Here is an 18789-nt window from a genome sequence, read left to right as displayed (position 1 = left end):
AGTTGGAAACCAGATGTTCTCCATAGCGTGTGGGGTTGGAAGCCAGATGTTCTCCATAGTGTGTGGAGTTGGAGGCCAGATGTTCTCCATAGTGTGTGGAGTTGGAGGCCAGATGTTTTCCATAGTGTGTGGTGTTGGAGGCCAGATGTTCTCCATAATGTGTGGAGTTGGAGGCCAGATGTTCTCCATAGTGTGTGGAGTTGGAGGCCAGATGTTCTCCATAGTGTGTGGGGCTGGAGGCCAGATGTTCTCCATAGTGTGTGGGGCTGGAGGCCAGATGTTCTCCATTATGTGCGTGCTCATTATATGGGAGTATACACTGGGTGGTTGAAGCCCTGAATGCTGATTGGCTGAAAGCGTATACCATGGGTATGACAAAACATGTATTTTTACTGCTCTAATTACATTGGTAACCAATTTATAATAGCAATAAGGCACCTTGGGGGTTTGTGGTATATGGCCAATTTACCACGGCTAAGGGCTGTAACCAGGATGCGTCGTGCCTAAGAACAGCCCTTAGCCGTGGTATATTAGTCATATACCACACCCCCTCATGCTTTATTGTTTAAGTATACACTCAGTTTATTAGGTACATCCATCTAGTACCGGGTCGGACTCCCTTTCCCTTCAGAGCAGCCTGAAATCTTTGGGGCATGGATTCTACAAGTCAAAAACATTCCACAGTGATGTTGGTCCATGCTAATGTGATGGTATCACGCAATTGCTGGAGATTGGATGGCGGTACACCACAACTTTTGCCATTCTCCTTCAACCTGGGGCGGCAGGTAACGTAGTGGTTAGAGCGTTGGGCCAGTAACCAAAAGGTTGTTGGATCGAATCCCTGCGCTGAAAAGGTAAAAATCTGTTGTTCTGCCCCTGAACAAGGCAGTTAACCCACTGTTCCCCGGTAACTGACTTGCCTAGTAAAAAAACAAAAAAAACAACTCTCTCATCAACAAGCTATTTTCGCCCACATGACTACATGTTTTTTGTTTATCACACCATTCTCAGGAAACCCTAGACACGGTTCCGCATGAAAAGCCCCGATACGGGATCCGGCGTGCCTGGCACAGACGATCATACCAAGCTCAAAACTCGCTTAGTAACAGAATGCCTGTCCGCCTGCTTTCTATAGCAATCCAAGGCCACGTGACTCACTGTCTGGAGGAACGATCCATTTTCCTGAATGGGGTACCTAATAAACTGTCCGGTGAGTGTATAGTATTTCAGCTGGTAAATACAGTATGGCCTATGTGTGTAGGTAAGCAGCACGCCTATCTCCTCTTCCACTCGTCACCTATGCAACCCTGGAAGGCAGACAGGATTGTTATGTTGTGATGTCTGTTGTGATGTCTGTTGTGATGTCTGTGCATGTGTATTAATGACTTCACAACGACTCCTGACAGGTGTACTGGACTAGCATTATACTGGAATAATACCTTAAATATCTAGCCTCATTAGTCCCTATAAAGCGCCAGCTTCAAGTTCCACTTCTGTAAGTGGAAGTAGTAGCTACATAGTGTTAAGTACGTGTTAAAGTAGGAGATACTTAGTGTTAAGTACGTGTTAAAGTAGGATATACTTAGTGTTAAGTACATGTTAAAGTAGGATCTACTTAGTGTTAAGTACGTGTTAAAGTAGAGGCTACTTAGTGGTATGTACGTGTTAAAGTAGAAGAGACTTAGTGTTAAGTACGTGTTAAAGTAGGATATACTTAGTGTTAAGTACATGTTAAAGTAGGAGATACTTAGTGTTAAGTACGTGTTAAAGTAGAGGCTACTTAGTGTTATGTACGTGTTAAAGTAGAAGAGACTTAGTGTTAAGTACGTGTTAAAGTAGAAGATACTTAGTGTAAAGTACGTGTTAAAGTAGGATATACTTCGTGTAAAGTACGTGTTAAAGTAGAAGATACTTAGTGTTAAGTATGTGTTAAAGTAGGAGTGTTGAAATAAGTGTTGTGTTAACACTCTTCGACGTGACAAACAACATCTGGAATATATGTGACTGATTGAGACCAACAGACCACGCAACAAGTGATATAAGAAGTATATAACCAAGTGTATTCCCCTCTGTTAATGTACACATATTTAGAGTCATCTCACTGGAACACTTTACAATAACATTTAGAAAGAACAGGAAGATACTGGGAGGAGGAGGATGGAGAGGAACATAAACCGGACAAACTGGATGAGGAAGAAGGATGGGTTGGAGCCAGTCTCCAGACTTGGCAGCCGTTTTGACTCTAGCAGTTATAGAGATAGATATAAAACAATAGAAAATAGAAGATGGATAAGACCCAGTTCGGTCTTCAGTTAATGAATGGTTACATACAATCTGCCATTGTGAGTAAAGGGGATGAAGGATGGGGGGATTGATTTAGGAAAGAAACGGAGTGAGGTGGCAGCAGTGATGGAGAGGAAAGTATCTTGTCTCCGTACTGACAAGGAGAAAACACGGTTTTATGTTTGTAACCCAAATCACATTTGCTCAATTACCAATTATATATCAATTTCCAATTTCCCAGAATCAATTATCTTTGTCATAATTTTTTCTCTAAACAGGAAGGGAAAACACATATTTTCTTAGTAATGGGATGAGAGATTCAAATATTTAGACATTGCACAAACTTTTTTTGGAGGTTTTTCTTTTCTTTTCATGGTACAGTTTTCTTTTTTAATAGTTGAGAAAATTGGACTACTAGAGTTCTTGTCCATCTGCTGTTCGCCTTGTTCTGTCATTCTTTTTCTCATTGAATGTTTTTCACTAGACTTGCCCTCATTGGCTGTCATCAGTCTTGACCAATGAGAGGCAAGAACGCAGATCCAAGGTAACGTACGCTTTCCCCCCAACACTAGGGGGCGACAGTGGGACTCCAGCAAATGAATTCACAATTTCCATCAAATGTCTCGCATTTTTTGAGGGAAAGAAACCTGCGTTTCCCACTGTCGTTGAATGTTGGTCATAGTATGTATGATTGGTGGGGCGGGGACGGGGACGGGGGGACGGGGGGGAAATCGGTCTCATGTCAAAGTAGCAATAGTCCATCAAATTCGTTATTTATCACCCAGTCCACTGATACACACGCATTCGGGTACATTTCTCCTCTTATGCTCTCAGTTAGGTCCATTGGTTTTTTTTCTCTGAAACTTCTATACATATATATATTTATTTAGAACAAAGTCAGTTTGTCTGCTGGAGGTTGGTTTCTGGTCTGTGTTTGATAGTAACGACGTGAGCTGCTTCCTCCGCATTAGTGGGCTCAGTAGGGGGAAATGCTGTGTGGAGCCCAGAAGAAAACACATGACGGATAGCCTATCTGTTGGAAAACTGAAAGACGACCCAGGGTTTTGGCCTCAGAAGTTGGTTTTGCAGCTAAAACGTAATAAGTAGCATCCGTTGGTTGGTTGGAGTTTTTGTTGTTCTCACGCGCTAGTTAAACGTTATCAATCAGCGGCATCATTTTTTTTTTCTCCACAGAAATAGTAATCTCTTTTTTGTAAATTAATACTACATGCTTGAAACACAGCAGAATAATGTCGCATCAGTTCCTCGGGACCGCAGACATGGAGAGAAAGAGAGCGCACGAGTGAAAGAGAAGGGGAGGGGGAGAGAACGAGAGAGACTTTACGAGAGGAGCGAGGTGATGTTTCAATACTTGGAGGAGGGAAGAAGGCAGATTTGACACCTAGTTTCTGTATATTGGCAGTCATTTTGTGTAATCATACTTGGCTAGCAGTGAAGTTTCAACTTCCAATACAAACCCATCTATTTAGATAGAATCAACCCATTTACGATTGAATCCGTTAGCTTGTTGACTGTTTAGACCCGCTACATAGCATCTGATACCAAACAACAGGCCTCTGCTCTAATTCTGATGGTGGTTTTTCCTTCTCTGCATCTCTCTGTAGCCCCATGCTTAACTCTGATTGGAGGCTATATACAATACAATACCCTTTAAAACGCTGCTGGATTAGCTGGCTCCATTGTAGCATGAGCTCTGGGTCTGGCGATTGGCACAAAACTATGTTGCATTGAGCGAGGTTTGGCAGCCATTTGTTGTAGCCAAGACTTTGTCTCTCTGTGTTTAAAAAAAAAGAAGGTTATACGGCCATGTGAGAAAGAATATTACTGTAATGGAGAAAAATACCACACGTTTTTTGTAATAACTGTAGTTAAAAAGGAGTATGTGTAGATCTAATGAAATATGTTGCTTTTCTAATCTCATCTTTTATCTCTCTGCTTTAGGCTCTATATGGGTTGAGAAGGAAAGCTAGGAGGTCATTTTGTCAGTAAGGTTACCTCTATACTAAACAAAATAAAACTCTGCCAACAAAGATTTGACTCATTACTCTACAGTTGTCAGTTCATCTAGTGCCTCTCTCCAACCTATACCTTCAACTCTTCCCTCTCTCCTCCTCTCCACCCCTCCCTCTCTCTGTGCGTCTCCTTTCGTCCTCTGTGTCTGGCTAGGCCGGTCTCAGACATAGTACTCCTTGTCTTTGTTCTTCTTGTTCTTGATGGTTGTCTTGGCTGTGCCTGGCTGCTTCTCCTTCACCAGTGTGCCGTTGCTCTGCGTGGCCGAGTTACTGATGTAGTTACGGCTCTGGTCCACCTGGTAGGAGCCCTCGTCCCGGTTACGGTACTTGTACATGGCGTAGAGCAGGATGAGGATGCAGAGGGCGGCGGCCGCCACGATGCCCACCACCATGCCCGTGGTGCTGGTGGACTCCCTAATCACCTCTACCGCGCCAGGAGGCCCTCCTCTCTCCGGGGATGTGGGGTCTGGGGTGGGCACATGGGGGAAATTGGGAGGGTAGGTTATGCCCGGGACGTGGCGGTGGCGGTCAGGGTCGGAGGAGGGGTGGGCGGGCGGCAGCAGCACCTGATCCCGGGTGTTCATCTTGCCGGCAGGAATGTTGCTGCTACTGCCGCCTGGCTTGTTGAGCCTGGGGCCTAGCTGGTCGGGGTTGGCCGTGGGGGTGGACGACAAGGGGGGGCGGTGGGAGTTAGGGGGCCGGTGGGAGAAGTGACGGTCGCGGGGGTTTTGGACGCTGCCCTCGTTGGGGGGAGGGGGGAGGACCGTCCTATCAGTGACGAGGGGGGAGTTTTTGTAATAGTCCTCATCGTCCGACTCGGTCATCTCGCCCGAGCCGTAGGCGGACACCTCAATGGGTCCCGCCTCCTCGCAGTCCTCCTGATCCAGTGGGCAGGGGGGGCGGCCATTGGGCAGGGGGAGGGATTCTTTGGTGGTTTCGAGGAAGGGGCGGTAGGTGGGGGGCGGGGGGATTACGGGGTAGCGGGTGGCGTAGGGGGGGTCTAGGGAGTCCACAGTTATAATGGGCAACACTAATTCACCTCCTAGGACAAGAAAGAGACAACGGAGGGAAGAGAGCGTTAGTGAGAAACTGAGGGCACCTCCTCGGGACCAAAATAGAAAAGCAACAACAGTTCAAATGAAAACACCAACACCATTATTAGAACATCACTAAAACCTAACATGAGGTTAGTTCTAAAGCTAGTTTAGTTAGTCTCTAGTCTTCTATTTAAAGAGTTAAGTTGACTAAACAGATGTACAATACATAGTATAAAGATAATAATACATATTCTGCTATTCCTGATATCTCCCTGACGCTAGACTGGACATGACTACACAGATATGTTACTGTACATGTTTAAAAGACTAAACAACATAACATCTACTAGATACAAGTTATCCTTCTCTATCTGCCTGTCTATGCTGTTCTATTTCTACGCTAGCTTTCAGTTTTTCTTTGGGTTAAATAAGATAGCAAACCACGGAGTTCAGGTCACTTACATCAACAAATTGGCCGCATGATTTTTGCATGAAAAAAAAAATTACAAAAAGAAAGCTGTGTAAGATTGTTCTCGGATAGTGATAAACAACTTTCCCCCCATTTCTTTTTATTTTATTTTTTGTGTGAAAAATAAAATAATTATCTGAATAATTCATTGTGTTTTTCAGTTTTCATGAAGAATGGTTCAAATCCCATTCCGCCTGGGGGCATGGTGATCTGTATTCAAACTCTAAAGACCAGCTGGGGGAAACTGATTCCCCTAGTTTCTACCCTGAAACACAGTCTACAGATGTGGTCCCAACACCCATATCCTCCCACTAGATATGCTAAAACATGGGACATGAAGAAATCCTATTCTCAATTATCACTTGACACAGTTAACAATTTCTCAGATCTTTCTGTCTTACCCGGATCTCTATGCCTTCATATTCAGTCTTAGATGGGAATTGAATGATTTTGCAAACTACTTTTTTGTCCTTTGTAATATAATCACACCCACAGTTAATAAAACATTTTAGGGTGTTACACATCAGTACATTGCTTTGAAGTTAAGTCAGGACAAAATCATTGAGTCAAACATAGGAGTGCCAATAACATACTAGGAAAGTGTTAGCAGTACATAGCACAACATAAATAACAAGTTACATTCCTTCTTCGAAAAACTATTTGCTACCCTCTGCCGCATCCCGTAATCGTGTTAGGGTCACAATCCCAGAAACAATTAGTAAAAATGTTAGGGGGCAATTTGAAAGGTTATGACATTTCTCTTTATGGACATTGGTAATGTGAGCCACAGAAATGTCCATAACATTGATCATACATAGTCTTAACGCTGGGCCTTTCTTGAGTTGATGAGGTAAATTAATGTATCTAAACAGAATAGGGATCGGATAAAGCGAGTGAGTGTGGAGAAACCTAGAAATGTGTATCGAGGGTATTTTGGGGTGTATTTGTCACCCCCAGGCCAACATATCACACCAGCGCTCAAGTCCCCCAAGCCACATTTTTCCTGACAACCCCACAATTAGTAGGACAAGGGACTTTCAGAAGGGTTATAGAGCAACTTTTACACAAAACCTTTCAAAAGATTATCAACAATAATACACAGCGCACAAAAACAGGCCTTGAAAAGGAGTAAAAACATGAATGCTGAGAAAGAGAAAAGTTAGTCAGTAATCAACCTTATAGGATCCAGCCCATTCCCAACTCATACAACTCCTACCGCACAGCCAAAATGGCCGCTGTGTTACTCTGGCAACATAAAGGTGCCTACTTTTATGTGTGTTTCTCTGTGTCTGAAGGTTAAGATACACCTTTGAAGAAAGTGGTGGCATATTTGAGGAAAAGAGAAAAATTCACAGAGAAAATGAATGAACCATTAGCCCAAATAAGATAGCACTATAGATTCTGAGATGACTGGTCATACATATTCTGTAAACATGTCAGATTCTGAGTTATCTTTCAAACGTTTCCTACTTTCCCTCTTTCTGGACTCTAGAGATAGTTAGCTTCTTCTCTGAGTGTCTAGATAAGATGGAGGTGCAGCTTCACTACATATACAAAAGTATGTGGACACCCTTGAGTGGATTCGGCTATTTCAGCCATACCCGTTGTTGACAGGTGTATAAAATCGAGCACACAGCCATGCAATCTCCATAGACAAACATTGGCAATAGAATGCCCTTACTGAAGAGCTCAGTCACTTTCAACGTGACACCGTCATAGGATGCCACCTTTTCAACAAGTTGTTCGTCAAATTTCTACACTGCTAGAGCTGCCCCGGTCAACTGTAAGTGCTGATATTGCGAAGCGTCTAGGAGCAACAACAGTTCAGGCACGAAGTGGTAGGCCACACAAGCTCACAGAACGGGACAGCCGAGTGCTGAAGCGCGTAGTGCGTAAAAATTGTCCTCGGTTGCAACACTTACTACCGAGTTCCAAAATGAAATAGGTTTGGCCGAGCATGGCCGAGCAGCCGCACACAAGCGCAATGACAACTGTTGGCTGGAGTGGTGTAAAGCTCGCCGCCATTGGACTCTGGAGCAGTGGAAACGCTTTCTTGGGTGTAATGAATCACGCTTCACCACTTGGCAGTCCGATGGACGAATCTGGGTTTGGCGGATGCCAGGAGAACGCTACCTGCCCAAACGCATATTGCCAAATGTACAGTTTGGTGGAGGAGGAATAATGGTCTGGGGCTGTTTTTCATGGTTCGGGCCCCTTATTTCCAGTGAAGGGAAATCTTAATGCTACAGCATACAATGACATTCTAGATGATTCTGTGCTTCCAACTTTGTGGCAACAGTTTGGGGAAGGCCCTTTCCTGTTTCAGTATGACAATGCCCCCGTGCACAAAGCGAGGTCCATACAGAAATGGTTTGTCGAGATCAGTGTGGAAGAACTTGACTGGCCTGCACAGAGCCCTGACCTCAACCCCATCGAACACCTTTGGGATGAATTGGAACGCCGACTGCAAGCCAGGCCTAATTGTCCAACATCATTGCCCGACCTCACTAATGCTCTTGTGGCTGAATGGAAGCAAGTCCCCGCAGCAATGTTCCAACATCTAGTGGAAAGCCTTCCCAGAAGAGTGGAGGCTGTTGTAGTAGCAAAGGGGGGACCAACTCCATATTAATACCTAGGATTTTGGAATGAGATGTTTGTCCACATACTTTTGGTCATGTAGTGTATCTTTACCTCGCCATCTGTCTATCTGACGGAAATTGTGCCAACGCGATGCCTCGCTGTCCCCCTGCTTCTCTGTAGGCCGACTATCCCTCACTGCGTTCCGCTACTGCGTGGCCCAGTTATAGGTGTCTGACACTGAAAGAGTGTTGTGAGAAAACCTAAAGCAGCTATGCATCTGCTGGAGCTGCTCATTGTGTCTACAGAATATAGCTGGGGAAAAGTGACACTTGGTTAAAGGAATTGTTAAAGAGTCTTTGTGCACCTGCTTCTAATGTGAATCCAAGACTTCCTTCGAAAGTACAGTCATTTATTACTGTTCACATTCTTCTCAAATATGTTGCAGGCCTTTGGGCCTAATTATCATAAATGAGTATGCAAAAGCATTTTGAGAGGACCACCCCTGCAAACGATACCACCACTTTCTACTGGCCACAGAATTCACAGCTTTAGCGTGAGTGCCATAAGCTTTGTCATTGGTGCCATGATAGGAGAAGTTACTGTTAACCACAGGATGGAGAAGATAATGGGTTCTCAACCCTCAAACACAGACGTCTACATGTACAGCTGCACCTGACTCGCTCATTTCTTCACTGAGTGTTTCTTTGTCTGGACACAGTCCTGTCAACACCTCTGATATACTTCCCCTTCCCATGACTGTGCCCTGTAACGGCATATGCAGCTTCTGATTGGTCAGTTCGCACCCATAGGTTGGCCACACAGCCACGCCATTGGCCATATGATGAATCAGCTGGTGTGAATGGACTTGTTCAAACAGGCTTCAAACGCTCCGGTCATCGTCACAATGAGAACTGCCAAGAACCCATAGAGAACCCATACCACTGCCCTTCGTTTGGAAAATTGAAAATCCACTTTACTCACTCCATTGTGAAATGATTTGACCTGTTGAGAGAGTCTGAGCTTTTCCACTAGTTAGGCTAGCCTGCTGTGTTGCCTGTGTCGGTCCTCTCCGCAGCACTAGAGAAATAGTCACCTTTTTAAAACCAAAACTCCAAAGGGGTGTGTATTTTCCCTAATAAGCAAGCAGATCGTTAAAGATGGATACTGATATAAACACTGGGACTTAGTTATTCTACCTATCACGTTGGCTCGTCCTGAACAAACACTGGGACTTAGTTATTCTCCCTATCACGTTGGCTCGTCCTGAACAAACACTGGGACTTAGTTATTCTGCCTATCACGTTGGCTCTTCCTGAACAAACACTGGGACTTAGTTATTCTACCTATCACGTTGGCTCGTTCTGAACAAACACTGGGACTTAGTTATTCTACCTATCACGTTGGCTCGTTCTGAACAAACACTGGGACTTAGTTATTCTACCTATCACGTTGGCTCGTCCTGAACAAACACTGGGACTTAGTTATTCTGCCTATCACGTTGGCTCGTCCTGAACAAACACTGGGACTTAGTTATTCTGCCTATCACGTTGGCTCGTCCTGAACAAACACTGGGACTTAGTTATTCTGCCTATCACGTTGGCTCGTCCTGAACAAACACTGGGACTTAGTTATTCTGCCTATCACGTTGGCTCGTCCTGAACAAACACTGGGACTTAGTTATTCTGCCTATCACGTTGGCTCGTTCTGAACAAACACTGGGACTTAGTTATTCTGCCTATAACGTTGGCTCGTTCTGAACAAACACTAGAACTTAGTTATTCTGCCTATCACGTTGGCTCGTCCTGAACAAACACTGGGACTTAGTTATTCTGCCTATAACGTTGGCTCGTCCTGAACAAACACTGGGACTTAGTTATTCTGCCTATAACGTTGGCTCGTCCTGAACAAACACTAGAACTTAGTTATTCTGCCTATCACGTTGGCTCGTCCTGAACAAACACTGGGACTTAGTTATTCTGCCTATCACGTTGGCTCGTCCTGAACAAACACTGGGACTTAGTTATTCTGCCTATCACGTTGGCTCGTCCTGAACAAACACTGGGACTTAGTTGTTCTGCCTATAACGTTGGCTCGTCCTGAACAAACACTGGGACTTAGTTATTCTACCTATCACGTTGGCTCGTCCTGAACAAACACTGGGACTTAGTTATTCTGCCTATCACGTTGGCTCGTTCTGAACAAACACTGGGACTTAGTTATTCTGCCTATAACGTTGGCTCGTTCTGAACAAACACTAGAACTTAGTTATTCTGCCTATCACGTTGGCTCGTCCTGAACAAACACTGGGACTTAGTTATTCTGCCTATCACGTTGGCTCGTCCTGAACAAACACTGGGACTTAGTTATTCTGCCTATCACGTTGGCTCGTCCTGAACAAACACTGGGACTTAGTTATTCTGCCTATCACGTTGGCTCGTCCTGAACAAACACTGGGACTTAGTTATTCTGCCTATCACGTTGGCTCTTCCTGAACAAACACTGGGACTTAGTTATTCTGCCTATCACGTTGGCTCGTCCTGAACAAACACTGGGACTTAGTTATTCTGCCTATCACGTTGGCTCGTCCTGAACAAACACTGGGACTTAGTTATTCTACCTATCACGTTGGCTCGTCCTGAACAAACACTGGGACTTAGTTATTCTGCCTATCACGTTGGCTCGTTCTGAACAAACACTGGGACTTAGTTATTCTGCCTATCACGTTGGCTCGTCCTGAACAAACACTGGGACTTAGTTATTCTGCCTATAACGTTGGCTCGTCCTGAACAAACACTGGGACTTAGTTATTCTGCCTATCACGTTGGCTCGTCCTGAACAAACACTGGGACTTAGTTATTCTGCCTATAACGTTGGCTCGTCCTGAACAAACACTAGAACTTAGTTATTCTGCCTATCACGTTGGCTCGTCCTGAACAAACACTGGGACTTAGTTATTCTGCCTATCACGTTGGCTCGTCCTGAACAAACACTGGGACTTAGTTATTCTGCCTATCACGTTGGCTCGTCCTGAACAAACACTGGGACTTAGTTATTCTGCCTATCACGTTGGCTCGTCCTGAGCCACTTGAAATTTTAACGGTTGAACGACTGACTGTTCAGAGTTTGTACGTTGCATAAAAATTGCTTCTATTACGTTGTGGATGGAATCGAGATTAGAAATCGGTATTTTCTAGTCTCTGTCTAACCTAATGCATTCTCCATCTCTGCAATGGTCTGCTATACTGGGTAATAATCCATTTCATGAAGCCTACATCCTTGATTTAGTTAAGAAGTTCTTTGTCTGGACCTAGTTCGCATTCAATAGCGAAAAGCACACCGTTTCCTTTCACATAGACAGTGAATAATTGAATACACAGTCCACACATGCCGTCCTACGTCCTGAGGGAGGGTAATGTATTCTGACGTTGATTGATGAAACTACGTTCACCCCGTCTGATTGATTACGGATTGCTCCTTCCCACAATGCTTTCTGCACAGCACTTCTGGATGGGTCCCATGAATTCTCCCTGGTTTTGGCTTGGTCGGCAGCCTAGTGTTTCTACCTCAGCGTGACGCAAATTAGAGGGTCAACGTATGAAATATCAACGTATTTACCACTGTTTGATCCTGGGCTGAGTCAACGTATGAAATATCAACCTATTTACCTCTCGTTTGATTTTTCTATCTCCCTCTTTTCTCTCCATCTTGTCTGCTTTGTCCCCTCTCGCTCTCTCTCCATCACAGTCAGTCTTCTCATCTCTTACTAATATTTACTGAAATATTTTAGTGTTTTAGTTTAAAATCCACAACGGTATTTAAAACCACAATCTCATTAAGGACTAAAGAGTAAGAAAAAGTGACATTAATCTGGCCAACAACATTTGTTTACACCTTTTCACAGTTTTGATGTGATTTTTGGAACATTAATTCATTTTGATTTTGATATGGCTGCAGCGTTTGTTTCCTTTGGAGAGTGGAGTTGAAGCTAGTTGATATTCTGCCTCAGTGAGCATATTGGATTTGATGTACCTCATAAGACAGACAATATACTATATATTGATGCACAGAAAAGGCCTCAAATATAGTCTTTTGACACATGGAAATATATATGTAGTATCAACCAGCATAAGTGTGTACATTCCTCTGAAAATCTGAATTCAGACACTGTATAGTACATCTGCAAGAAGAAATGAAATATATGAATATAATTAATGAGGTAACTTTTCAATTATCTCTTTTGTCTTGCCCATTCACCCTCTGAATGGCACACATACACAATCCATGTCTCAATTGTCTCAAGGCTTAATATTCCTTATTTAACCTGTCTCCTCCTCTTCATCTACACTGACTGAAGTGGATTTAACAAGTGACATCAATAAGGGATCATAGCTTTCACCTGGATTCACCTGGTCAGTCTATGTAATAAAATAAAGAGCTGGTGTTCCTAATGTTTGGTACACTCAGTCTATATCAACATCACCATACAGATACCCACTGTTCTCAATGGATCAGTTTGACCAAAGTTATTTCTGCCCCACCATTTGTTCTTTAAAGCTGCAGTATGTAACATTGTGGGAACCTGACCAAATTCACATATAAATGTGTGTTATAGATCTGCCATTCTCATTGAAAGCAAGTCTAAGAAGCGGTATGTCTGTACTATGTGCAGTATTTCTATGATTCCCGTTCTTAAGTTTCATTTTTGCATATTTTACTTTCGGTTTTGTACACCAGCTTCAAACAGCTGGAAATACAATATGTTTGGTTATGGAAAACATATTTCACATCGGCTTAGATGATACAATGATTATATACATTATACTTGCTTGCTTAGTCACATAAACTGAAATTAGGTGAACTATTAGAATTTTTGCAACCAGGAAATTGCGCCGCGATTTCTGCATAGGGCACCTTTAAAGGAAACTGAACCTTCCATCTCACTGACGTGGAGCTCTGTGACAGCACTGTCACCTGCCCCTCTCATGAGACATTACTGTAGTGTACATGTGTGGTAGAGAGAGAGAGGTAGAGAGAGAGAGGGAGAGAGGGAGAGGGAGAGAGAGAGGGAGAGTGAAAGGGAGAGAGAGAGGGAGAGTGAAAGAGAGAGGTAGAGAGACAGAGGGAGGGAGAGAGAGGTAGTGAGAAGTAGAGGTAGAGAGAGGTAGAGAGAGGTAGAGAGAGGTAGAGAGAGGTAGAGGTAGGGAGAGGTAGGGAGAGGTAGAGAGAGAGGTAGAGGTAGAGAGAGGTAGAGGTAGAGAGAGGTAGAGAGATGTAGAGGTAGGGAGAGGTAGAGAGAGAGGTAGAGAGAGAAGTAGAGGGACAGAGGGAGAGAGAGGGAGAGAGAGAGAGAGAGGGGTAGATTGTTAGCAGGCTAAAGGGCGGCAGGTAGCCTAGTGGTTAGAGCATTGGGCCAGTAACCGAAAGGTTGCTAGATCAAATCTGTCAATCTGCCCCTGAACAAGGCAGTTAACCCACTGTTCGTAGGCTGTCATTGTAAATAAGAATTTGTTCTTAACTGATTTGCTGATTCTTAACTATCTGTATCTCTTTGTGTGACTATGTGCGTGAGTCCTCCAAAGCCGATGCTGTGGTGTAGATAGCAGGGCTTTGTTAAAGGAGCCCTGCTATGTATTCTTCCTATTCTGTCTGGGGCTCATTAAAAGTGAACGAAACCAAATCCAGGCTCGGTTGGATGATGTAATTACAGCAAGTCTAACGAGGCCAAATATTAATTAGCCCGGTGGGAGAGGCAGGCAGGGCAGATAGAAAACTCAGACGTTACGCAGGGAGGGATCCAACATCTCTTTCTCTCTTTCTCTGTCGCTCCCGCTCTCGTCGGAGAGCAAGGAGACGTGACGCACATCTCAACACCAATCACTCCTCCAAGATGTGGCTTTCCACCCCTCTCTCTCTCACTGTCTTTCTGTGGCCGCTTCTTTCTTTCATGATCGGTCTCACTCTCTCCCTCTCTGTCGCCTGTTCCCCTTCTTTAACTTTGTATGTGTGTTTTGATATGTGTGCTTCCATGTGTGTGTGTGTGTGTGTGTGTGTGTGTGTGTGTGTGTGTGTGTGTGTGTGTATGTGTGTGTGTGTGTGTGTGTGTTTCTTTCCCTTTGGACTCCACTGAAATGCCTTCAGAGAGTTACAATGCCCCTGCAGCCGGTTCATATGAGAGGTAGATCTCCCCAGTTATTGGCTCATTTGAGAGGTAGATCTCTCCAGTCATTGGCTCATTTGAGAGGTAGATCTCCCCAGTCATTGGCTCATTTGAGAGGTAGATCTCTCCAGTCATTGGCTCATTTGAGAGGTAGATCTCCCCAGTCATTGGCTCATTTGAGAGGTAGATCTCCCCAGTCATTGGCTCATATGAGAGGTAGATCTCTCCAGTCATTGGCTCATTTGAGAGGTAGATCTCTCCAGTCATTGGCTCATTTGAGAGGTAGATCTCCCCAGTCATTGGCTCATATGAGAGGTAGATCTCCCCAGTCATTGGCTCATATGAGAGGTAGATCTCTCCAGTCATTGGCTCATTTGAGAGGTAGATCTCCCCAGTCATTGGCTCACATCAGATAATGCTAGGTCTCTCACAGGGGTTTTGTTTTCTAGGAGGGATTCAGGCTGTTGCCACCCCCCTCTACTACGACTGTGATATGTGGTTGTCTCACCTAGCTATCTTAAGATGCACTCACTGTAAGTCGCTCTGGATAAGAGCATCTGCTAAATGACTAAAATGGAAAGGGTTACAGAACATAATGTGTGTGTGTGTGTGTGGAGGATAAATGTGTGTGTGTGTGTGTGTGTGATGTTCTGTCTCGCAGGGAAGGCCAGACTGAGTAGAAACTTTCCCCGACAATAGTGTGAGAGACAGCCTAGTGTCTATCAGGAGCTGTGTGGTACTGCTCTGTCTTCTGGACAGCTACCGAAAAACTATAGTTTCTCATTCTGATAACACCTCTATTTCGGCATCCACCACCTACAGTGAAACCACACAGAGAATTGATCTAGTGTCGAATATTTCGGCTTAGTGTAGATCAGTATTACCTAGTAAGCACAGTGATTCCCATAATCTCCACCCACTTAATTAAGGTGTAATACGATTTTCATGTGGTTTTTTAAACACCTTAACATCTATTGAATAAAAATTGTCAAATGTAATGTAATCTTCTATTCGTAATGCAGAGTTCTATTCCACATCAAATGAAAACAAGATCAAAAAACGGAACGTTAACTAAATATTTTATAAATGTTATTTCTAGACCTCCTAGGTTGCTGTAGGTAAAGCATTTGATTTGAGTCTTCACTGGAGAACACATAAACATGCCCAGTGGAACTTAGCTCTGGCAGTCTTAGCATTATGATGCATGTAAGAGTTCTTGGCAGTTCCCAGGCAACCAGCCAGTGTCCTGAAATCACGGTAAAATCTATAAACATCCTGCCCTTTTCACACCTACGTCCATCCCATGTCAGAAGTTAATTTGACCTTTCTGTTCACGTCGACATTGCTCAGCTCCGAGTCCACTCAGCCGCCACTGTGAGGCGGACGGTCAAGAGGAGTTCAATGTTGAATCTGTCCGGCCCTGTTAAGATGCTGATTGGGGCAGCTCGTCTAACACCTGCAGCTACCCAATTAGGATGCTAGGCTACCTTGCAGATGGCTCGGGAGACTTTGGAGCTATCACTGCGCCACTTTGAGATCTTAGCCAATGAGAAACCAGGGTGGGTGCACATCTGGCCAATCAGAGCTGCATATGAGAGGTCATGGGGTCACAGTAGTAGAAACAAGTGGGTTAGGGGAGCTAGCTGTTTCTGTTCTTGTGGGTCTCTGCTGGGCTGATGGACCCCCTGTAGTGGACACAGAACCCCCAGAGTGGACTCACCATTTCCAGGCTCACACTCCTCCAAGTCCTCGTCATCACTGGGACACTCAGCAGACGCTACCAATATGTCATCCGTGTTCTGGAACAGAGAGGGAGGGAGAGAAAGAGAGAGAGGGGAGGGAGAGGGTGTGAGAGTGGGTTCTATTTCTGGGGCAAACAGGAATTTTCTCCTGTCAATGGGACCTGACTAGGATCAACTCTGGTTGTAGGATGTAACTAGGGCCCAAAGTTTACCTGGGCAGGTAGTGTAAACATACGTTCCAACCCGTTATTCGACTAGTCGGACACCAAGGAACAAGGTAAGCCCAATACAGTGTCACACCTTCAACCTGGTTATCACTGTTTCTTCATTGGCCAACTCCCCTGTCATTGTAGTCAAGCACCAACAGAATGGCAACCAGTCTGACACATCTCCATTTTGAGTTCACCACACTCCATATAATACAACCCAGTGATAATAGATTGTTGACGTCCATTAAGCCCAGAGCCACAGCACACTACATTATCACAGTGGAAGATAGGCTAATAGCGGCCATAATAAAAAGCCCATTCAGAACTCTGTCGCTCGTGTGCTCTCACACCCCTGTACTGCCTGGCAGAATACCTTATCTATTCTCCTCAACCCCCAGGCTCAAGTTAATATTCAAGACAAGCTCAGCCTGAAGGAATACAGGGGGAGAGATGAGGGCTTTTTATCATGAGCAGCACAATTGATTTCAGCACAGTGATTTGTTCACTGTGTCTGTACACAGAGTTCTCCTTTATGTATCCATAGCCAGGATGAATTTACTTATTCATCAAATGGTGTGTGTGTGTGTGTGTGTGCGTGCGTGCGTGCGTGCGTCCACCTGGACTTAATGAGCCGATGGTAAAATCTGCACCAGACACACTCTTCCATTTCATTTACCATCTCCTAAATGGGCAGCGCTCCCTTTGATAACAAATATCTAATGATGTTGTAGCCTCGAATGGATTTCTAACGTTGTGCTTTCAATGTATATTTGATTAGTATTTTCTCTGTCTGGATATAGAACGTCATTAATGAGTTGAAACAGTAGATGAATACAGATATGAAGGAGCACGTGGTGTTTGAACCCTTTTTACGTTACATTTTAGGAATGCAGCTTGAAAAAAATCTATTCATATCTGAAAATATTGCCACTACAATAGAATTGGTATTTATTTATTTAGGATAGTCCACTCGGTAACATTTGCCACTGTTTTCAGGTCCAGTACATTATTCCGGGCGCCGAAGACGTGCATGTCGATTAAGGCAGCCCCCCCGCACCTCTCTGATTCAGAGGGGTTGGGTTAAATGCGGAAGACACATTTCAGTTGAATACATTCAGTTGGACAACTGACTAGGTATCCCACTTCCCCTGTCCCTTATTAGATGCTGTATGTATGTTATCAAGGAGTTGTCTCAATGCCTCCCACTGGAGTTAGGAATGCAGACATTCTCTTCCTTCTTCTGGACACCTGGACGACCTGCCCATGCTGCACTGTTGACGTCTTGCTGCAATACTCTTCATTCATCCAGATCAGTGTTAACCAAATCTCTTCTCGGGGCAGTTCCATTCATTTAGTCTATTCCAGTACCAGCACACCTCATTCATTAGGGCTCCCGAGTGGCGCAGCAGTCTAAGGCACTGTATCTCAGTGCTAGAGGTGTCACTACAGACCCTGGTTTAATTCCAGGTTGTATCACAACCGGCCATGATTTGGAGTCCCATAAGGCGTCGCACAATTGGCCCAGTGTTGTCCGGGTTAGAGTTTGGCCAGCGTAGGCCGTGTTTGTCAATAAGAATTTGTTCATAACTGACTTGTCTAGTTAAATAAAGGTTAAATAAAATAAACAAATTAATTCAACTAGTAACTAATCATGTGTAATGGCTGGTGGTACTCAGAGTAGGGTAAAGTAGCCCCTAGACGCTGATCTGGGGTCAGTTGAGCATTTCCACCAATAATGGTTAGGGTTAAGATTGGGAGAGGGTAGAAATCTAGGATCATATTCCCAAGGGGAAACTTCAGGAGAAGAGATGACTCCCCCCATTCTGTACCATGTAGTCTGCTATCAGTGTAAAATGAAACCAGAAAAAGTGACGGTCTTATTTAAAACATCAAATAATTATTTGTCATGATCAAAGCGTCTCAATCAGAATAGCTGAACGTTTTTTTTTCTTCTCTGTCTTGGAGAAATTTGGGTCAGTTCCCCTGTGTCCCGTCCCCCTATCCCGTTTCGATGGTGTTGGTAGCATCACGTCAAGCAGAAGGGGGCCTTCTGGCTCGTTAAAGCAGCCCTGCGACATCAGCTTGCGCCCCCCCAGTTGAGGCTGTACAGTACATATAGAGCAATTACCAGGTTTGGTCTAGCGCAAAACACATGACAGCCTCCATAAGCTGGCCTATTAACTGCACAGACGACTGTGTGCGTGTGTGTGTGTGTGTGTGTGTGCGTGTGCGTGTGCGCGTGCGTGTGCGTGTGCGTGTGCGTGTGTGTGTGTGTTGGG

At 44.4% G+C, this 18789-nt stretch overlaps 1 protein-coding gene across 1 annotated transcript in view; it reads right to left on the bottom strand.

Annotated features, from left to right (window-relative positions):
- Nucleotides 1-2045: 2045 nt before the first annotated feature.
- LOC120049479 (neurexin-1-beta-like) overlaps nt 2046-18789 on the bottom strand; it is a 167882-nt gene continuing 151138 nt past the window's right edge. The window contains exons 6-7 of the mRNA XM_038995744.1: nt 16280-16358; nt 2046-5358 (exon numbers count right to left, since the gene is read on the bottom strand). Coding sequence (XP_038851672.1) covers nt 4478-5358; nt 16280-16358 — 960 coding nt within the window. The 3' untranslated portion in view covers nt 2046-4477. The remainder of the gene's footprint in view (nt 5359-16279; nt 16359-18789) is intronic.

This window comes from Salvelinus namaycush, chromosome 6, assembly GCF_016432855.1.
Source record: "Salvelinus namaycush isolate Seneca chromosome 6, SaNama_1.0, whole genome shotgun sequence".
In the NCBI taxonomy this organism is placed as follows: domain Eukaryota; kingdom Metazoa; phylum Chordata; class Actinopteri; order Salmoniformes; family Salmonidae; genus Salvelinus; species Salvelinus namaycush.
Note: the sequence above shows the minus strand (reverse complement) of the source record. Positions and strands in the feature narration are given on the sequence as shown.